This window comes from Scardinius erythrophthalmus, assembly GCF_964197995.2.
Source record: "Scardinius erythrophthalmus genome assembly, chromosome: 13".
Classification (NCBI taxonomy): Eukaryota; Metazoa; Chordata; class Actinopteri; order Cypriniformes; family Leuciscidae; genus Scardinius; species Scardinius erythrophthalmus.
The window spans coordinates 5,225,812-5,233,562 of NC_138233.1; the positions used below are offsets into that span (position 1 = coordinate 5,225,812).

A 7,751-nucleotide genomic window follows, 5' to 3' on the forward strand; every position below is an offset into this window, starting at 1 on the left:
GAGCCGCTTTCAAGAGGAAGAGAGGACCACGACAAGCAGGTAACACACACACACACGTCATTACAGTTCATTTATCAGATGTGCAGTTATTGCTGGTATTGAGGGAACACAAAGCAGAAAAGTTTCAGTTGTGAAAAACATACACAGTAACAGATAGAAGAACAACTACACAGAAACTGGACACACACACAGGTTTGTGGGTTTGATTTCCATGGAAAGCATGATGAAATGTGTCGTCTAAATTCAGTGTAAGTTGCTTTGGATAAAAGTGTCTGCCCAATGCATAAATGCAAATGTACAGTAGCATTCAAAAGTTTGGGGTAAAAAAAAAAAGTTAATACTTTTATTCAGCAATCTATGCATTAAACAAACATAACATTACAAATGCCTTTTACTATTTTAGTTTCTGGTCATCAAAGAATTCTGACAAAAAGTATCACAGTTACTACAAAAATATGAAGCCGCATTCATAATCAGAAATGTTTCTTGAGCATCAAATCATATTAGAATGATTTCTGAATGATCATGTGACACTGAAGACTGGAGTAATGATGCTGAAAATTCAGCTTTGATCACAGGAATAAATCACATTTGAATATATATTCATATTATATTTTAAAATATATTAACATAGCTATTTCACAATATTGCTTTTTTTATTGTATTTTTGATTAAATAAATGCCGACTTGGTGAGCGGAAATACTTTGTTCAAAAACATAAAAAAAAAAATCTTACATAGCCCAAACTTTTGAACAGTAATGTATTTCTTTGAAGGAAAACATGAATTCAATGTGTTTCAATAGATATTTATATATATATAGTTCAGAATTACAGTTGTACACAAACTGTGTGTTTTATGTTCCCTCTCTTCACTGTATTTTAGACTTACAAACAGTGTGGTGCAGCGCTGTGTGTGTGTGTGTGTGGATCTGATGTTGAATGAATCCAGATGTGCTGCTATGTGGCAATAATGACCGTACACACAATCCCCCCCTCTCTCCGCCTCCACATTCCCGCGCTTTTATCTTTTGAATTTAGTTCCATGGCAAACTCTTTTTCTGTTTTCCCGTTTTCCCTCCTTTATTCCTCTTTTCTCTGGTCATTTTTTACTTCATCTTATATTCCCTCTCTTTCTCTCTCATACGTTTATTTCTCTGTATCTCTGTACAGTCTTTACTCTGTTTACTTTGCTGCTTCAGACCGTATATTTTCCTTGGAATCGAATCAAAGTGTGTGTGTGTGTGTGTGTGTGTGTGTGTGTGTGTGTGTGTGTGTGTGTGTGTGTGTGTATGTGTGTGTGTGTGTGTGTGTGGCATGAGTCATCAGTGGTGTTTTGTATTTTTAGCTTTTCTGAAGCAGCCTCCACACAAGCTATGTTCCAAAACCTAGTGAGCTCCCTACCTAGACAGCGTGTTAAGGCTCTTAAGTTGCGAATGCATTCATAAAAACACCTCATCATTGGGATAAATCTGTGTTTAGTATATTAGAATAAAACAATCAAAAAATAAATAGAATAATTTACATTAAGTACATCAATGGTTAATTAAAGGTTGTTCCAAAATGATGCTGCCTTTTAAAATGCTTTGAGTTCGTGAGTATAGCCTTTGTAGACGTTTCAAATCATTTAGAATGCTGCCTTTGAAGGGAGCTGCCTATGTAGACGTCACAAACGGAGCAACACACGGCACATGTGACTCAACCCCTAAACATATGCCACACACACATACCAACACACACCCATTCTGACCACTTGTGCGTTCTGCATATGTATGCTTTCACTCACACACACACAGTGTGGATGCCTTTAGGCAGACCGCAGGCATGCAGTGTGGAGACAGGAGACGCCCTGTAACCTCTGACCTCTGACCCTCTGCATAATGAGTCATCAGCCAATCAGAGAGATGCTGAGCGACTGACGGCAGCTGCTGCTCTACACACACACTTACAAATACACAAAATACATTTAAGTTGCGAATGCATTCATAAAAACACCTCATCATTGGGATAAATCTGTGTTTAGTATTTATCTACTATACAATAATGATTGAATAAAACAATCAAAAATTAAATAGAATAATAAATAAAGATGTATATATATATATATATATTATATAATAATATATAATAAATATATATATAATTAAATGTGTATATACATAAATGTGTATGTGTGTGTATATATATATATATGTGTATATATATATATATATATATATATATATATATATACACACACACACACACTTAAATATGTAGATAATATACTTAATCAAAAAAATAAAGTTTGCATGTGTGTTTTTTGTTGAATATCATATTTGATACATCAGGCTTTTATGGCTCATATTATCAGATATAGTGAGAGTATAGAGCTCATACTTGAGGAGGAAAAAACACCCACATTTTATTCAGAAGCACAAACTGATCAAAAATATTAAATTTGGTGCAGATGCTGATATTTATTTGACCAAAAAGTAAGATGAAATTCTGATACTTGTAATGTAAATCAATGAGACTTTATTACAGTATAGAAGACTAGAAACATAAAATGCTTATGAATATCAGTCGTCACTCTATATCTCCAATAATATGTCTTAGTAAGATGATATTTGAATGCTTAGTTTTATGATCAAAGCTCTGTAGTTTTAAAACCTATAATGCAATGCAATACAAAGATGATTAAGATATGAACAAATAAACCTTCCTCAAAAGCCTGATGATCATGTATAATACTCAAACAGATTTATAAAAAAAAAAAAAAAAAAAAAAAATATGGATAAACAATTAAACCCAAGTTGTTTTAGACCAGTAAGTGTTCATCTTTAAATATTACTAAGAAAAGTTATGTTTACTTTTGAAAAATCAGTAAAAACACATGAAGCACAAGGACGTTTTACTAAAGTAAAAGGACTTTTATTTGTTAAAGAAACAACTTTGTCATATCAAATATACAGCAGTCTCTATAGGGTAACAATAGTCAAAACAAGCACACACTCCTCAGTAGAGGATAATGGGTGTTAGTCAGGATAGACACCATATTTCATTTTGAAGTGAAGGAAAACAAGGCTGTGACAGATGTTTCCAGAAAATTCCCAATGGTCAAAAAAGTGTTTGACCCTTTTTAGGTGTACTAAAGTGTCTCCTAGTCTCACATACTATTTAGGACTGAAAGTATGCAAATTGGGATGTAGCCGGTGTGGGTGTGTCTGTTTTTAGACTCTTCATTAATATACACACATCTGCCGTGTCATGACCCCACACACACACTCCTGACTCCTCGACGAAAGATACACACTTCAACATAAAAGACACACACAGACTAATACAAAGAGCCAGAGACGCACCCTGTGCCCATCACACAATATCACTTTATGGAGACACCAACTCACAAACACTCTGCCAGATGTCCACAAAACACACACACACACACACTCCTTTGTCCAGCTCACAAACACTGAGACAGACACACCCTCTCTTTAACCATCCTAAGAAAAGAGCAACACACACACTCTCCTGTTGTCAGCAGAACAATACCACACACTTAATCTTGTTAGACGCACCACATTCTCACTTGTTTTTCAGTACAAATATATAAGCGTTCTTACATCAAGGTATTATTTACTTGAGGGGAAAAATTACTTAAAATATTAAGTATTGTTTAAAAAAAAAAAAAAGATCAAAATGAAGTGCTTAAAACAGAAACAGTCTTGTTTTCGCTTTGAATTCAGTTTATTTTTCTGACCCCATTAGCAGATTTTTTTTAGTTTTAAACAAACTCACATAATTTTGATACATGTTTTAGAAAACAAGATTTAATATATGTTGTCACTTTCCTTCCCAATTAAATGCATATTGCTTTAATAGTGTTTATAAATTTATACAAAAAAAAAAAATTAAAGCCTGATGTATCAAATATGATATTCAACAAAAAACACATATGCAAACTATGTTTTTTAGATTAAGTATGAGGAAGATAATGATTTTCTGCAGTGCCTCCTGCTTCACAGTGAGCTCAACACTTCCTAACACTTCTTATTTTTAGCTTCATTACCCTGATGATAATTATCTCAGCTCTCTTTTTACACCCAGACTGTCTGAAACACACACACACACACACACACACACACACACACACACACTAGCAGCAATAAGAAGTGTGACGAACAGTTCTGTTCATAAGTTTAGGATGCAAAAAAAGACAGGAGAGTGTGAAGGTGGCAGAGTCTGTTCAGAAGTGAATCAGTCATTATATGGGCCAGTTATATAATGTTTACTCTCTCTCACTCGTTCTCCACTAGTTAAAGAAGTTTGTTTTCTGAAACTGATCAGAATTAAGTGAGTTTGCAACACACACAATAAAAAAAAATATAATTAAAAATAAACTTTTTTTTCCCCAAAATATTTTGCCTTTTTTTTTTTTTTCTGTAAATGTTCCTAAGGGTCCCATCTGTCTGACACTCATAACCTGAAACCATAATCACACCCATAACGACTTTTCTCCTCAACAGACTCAGTGCTGTCCTTATCACAGCTCACACTGGACACCTGCTGGGTAACGTGTGTGTGTGTGTGTGTGTGTGTGTGTTCAGCGCTCTGCATGCTTCGTTACAGATGTTTGTTCAGAGATTGTTATCAGTAGCACTGGGAATTCTGTGTGTGTGTGTGTGTGGAATCATATCTTCCTCTGCATGGTTGTGATTTGCATACAGGAGAATGTGAATGAAATATGACATTCTCAGACAATATTCTCATATTCTCACCGCAGGAGTTTTGTTCGGCAGCCGTTTCTTGAGTGTTTAACTAGTGTGTGAACACTTGACAGTCTCCTACTGATCTAAATAAACCAACATGGCGGCCAGCGCACATAAATGATGACATATATGATATTCTGCGGCTCCCTCTGAATCTGATGGGTGTTTATAGGAATATTTCAGGATGTTTTCAATTATTAATGTGGATGAACTGCATGTGTGGCATGTTTTGAATAACCGCACAGACAATAAACTATACAAATTAAATTGAGTCAACATTAAACTAAATTAAGCTGAATAATGACACTATTATCTTTGTCAGAATGCTTTAGGGCTGAAACTGTATTTGTTTCATAACCGAAGAACTTTGCAACAATAATACTGTCATTTTCCTGTTTATTAATGTGAAGCTGCTTTGAAATGATCTGTATTGTATGAAGCGCTATATAAATAAATAAATAATTTGTGACTTGACATCCCTCAGCTGCTGGACAGATTACAGTAAAAAATGTACAATAATAATGCTGAAAAACATGCTTGGTTCAGGCATATGACACATTTACATGTTAGGGATTTAACAACAATATGAGTTTTTACATTTATGCTTTTAAACTTCCAATCTGTTAAGCTTATTTTGTATTATTGTAAAATATGGTGAGTTTGTTTTCATAACTGAGGAACGAGTTCATTCATTTGAAAATAACTGGGAATATTCCTATAAAAAGGAAAGTTGTTGGTTGTTTTTGACTGTAGTGCTTTTAACCTTTGAACTCTTAACACCTGAGTGTGGCCTTCCCAGCATGACGTTTGACTTGCGTGAAACATCATTTTTTATAATTATTATAATTATTATTTAGACTTTTATTCCCATTCTGTTTCAGCCAACAATCGGAGAGGAGCCGGTCACGCCGTGACAAACCTTCTCGCCAAAGAGCTTCTTCAGGAGAGCGCCCCGTCCAGTGCCACGAAAAAGACCCGGATGAACACGGAGGACAGGAAGGAGTCGATCCCCGAGGACACGGGCTCGCTGGAGGATCTCTTAGATGACGCTCCGTTACGCTCAAATTAAAGACTTCCTCCGCTGATCCTGCTGGATAAAAGACAGAATGCGTTTTAAGGGACCAAATCTGCGAGGGCGGGGCTCTCGCTAAGCCACACCCCCTTGAGTGAGTCCAAACGGCTTCCTATTAACCGTCACACAGGACGAGCGGTTTCGTCGTGTCACTTCACACTCATTTTGTCCTTTTCTAGCCTCTTTCGCTCTACACACAAGATTTGTTCATCTCTCTCATCTGCTTTTTCCAAGATTCCAAAGATTTGTATATAGATATAATTCCATTCCAAATTCAGCAGAGCGTCCTCTTTTCTCTGGGCTCCTTTTCAGAACATCTGTTCTGCTTAAACTTTTTTTTGTTTTGTTCTTGACTTTGAAACATATCACGTGGCTGAATGTTTGAGATAAGTTACGTTATTGTTCTCGAAACGCACAGTGCCAATAATGTCGAGGTTCTGTAGCCCGTCACGAGAGTTAAAGAAGGTCTGGTACCTGTTCACGAGATTAGTTCGCTCTTACTTCATTCTGTCGTTTTAAGTCAATTATGTCGTTTAAATCTCAAATCCACGTCGCTTATAAATCCAGTCTCGTCACAGTTTATGCAAGAACAGTTTTCGGGTCGAATCGATAAAAAAACATGCATAAATCGTTGCGTTGAATCGCATGCAATAAATGACTTCACAGCTGTTTTATGAAATAATTGTTTGTTAATCGCTGCACTGCCTAAACTTTCATATTCTCGGTTCAGTGGTGTGTTTTTGTGTTTGTGAAGTGCTGTAGTCCATCTACTGTTTACTGTAACTCACTCATTCTTCATCATCACAAGATAGATCAATGTCCTGTACATGCTTTAACTTACTGCCAGACAGTGAGGAAAACTCTTGCGTGTAAAAACTGTAAAATACATCCATTTTGAGGGCAAAACTAACATTGACAAGACCTTTGGCATTTATTTCTCTGGTGAATGGTTTGATCGAGCCAAACGTGATCATTGATGCTGAAATATCTGTTCAAACCTGCACATAGATTTATCAGACTGGAGTCTTTCTCTCTGCAGTCTTCCCAAGATGAGCAAAGATCCCTGTGTTTTACATCCCCAACAGACACTGTTCACGAGTTTGTGTCAGTGACCTCAGAGTTTCAGCTTTGCAATATGACGTACCTGAATGTTGGAGAGTAGAGATCACTGTTTAAAGCCATAGCTCTGACTGCGTCCGTCAAGAAATCCTGAGATATTTTCTTCCAGATTCTACTATATTAAAACCACATATATGCGTTTATGTAATGCGTGTAAAACATGCCGATTTGCTGCCTAGACACCATCACACCTGAAAGAGCTCGAGAACGTCCCGTCTTTTTTTCCCCAGAGTTTTTGAAGCCAAATTTCCATTTGTTGAGATTTTTGATTTTTTGAGGACTGATTTTGGAGATCCTGCAAGCTGACGGATTCTGCTTAAAGGCTTAAAGGTCGATCGTACTGATGCTTGTGCAAGTATGCGGTTTCACTTTCTTGGAAAATCTGGATAAAGATCACTGGAAAAGCAAACGTTTTCTTTGTTTTGATGTTTTTTTATGAATGTTTTTTCTGTCATTTTTATTGTTGATTGTTTTACTGTAATAATAGAGATTGTATTGGTGAGATCATTTGGTCAAATTGTGTATGTTGCGTTTTGACTGTAGAGATGTTTATTCTGGTTATCTCTAAACCTACACCATTAAATTCTTTAATACTTGTTCTGTTTTAGTGTGTGTTTATGAACAGATTTTGCTGAAAAGGCCCACAGAAGAATAGCGAAACACAGGGCGGTGACAACCCTGGCCTGCAAGACAAAATTGTCAATAATTGGATGTAAAAATTTCCAAAAGGTGTTATTTGGGGTTACGCTGGTAGTAACTGAAATCTGCTAAAAACGTGGCAATACATATATTACTTAAAGCAGGGGTGCCC

General features: G+C 36.1%; 1 protein-coding gene across 4 annotated transcripts in view; it reads left to right on the forward strand.

Annotated features, from left to right (window-relative positions):
- The window catches only part of diaph1 (diaphanous related formin 1), a 171,424-nt gene extending 163,888 nt beyond the window's left edge, over positions 1-7,536 (forward strand). For all 4 annotated transcript variants that reach the window (XM_081382422.1, XM_081382421.1, XM_081382423.1 and 1 more), the window contains 2 exons: positions 1-39; positions 5,631-7,536. The exon at positions 1-39 is cut by the window's left edge and continues 51 nt beyond it. In XM_081382422.1, the coding sequence (XP_081238548.1) occupies positions 1-39; positions 5,631-5,818 (227 nt within the window). In that variant the 3' untranslated portion in view covers positions 5,819-7,536. The remainder of the gene's footprint in view (positions 40-5,630) is intronic.
- The last annotated feature ends 215 nt before the right edge of the window (positions 7,537-7,751 follow it).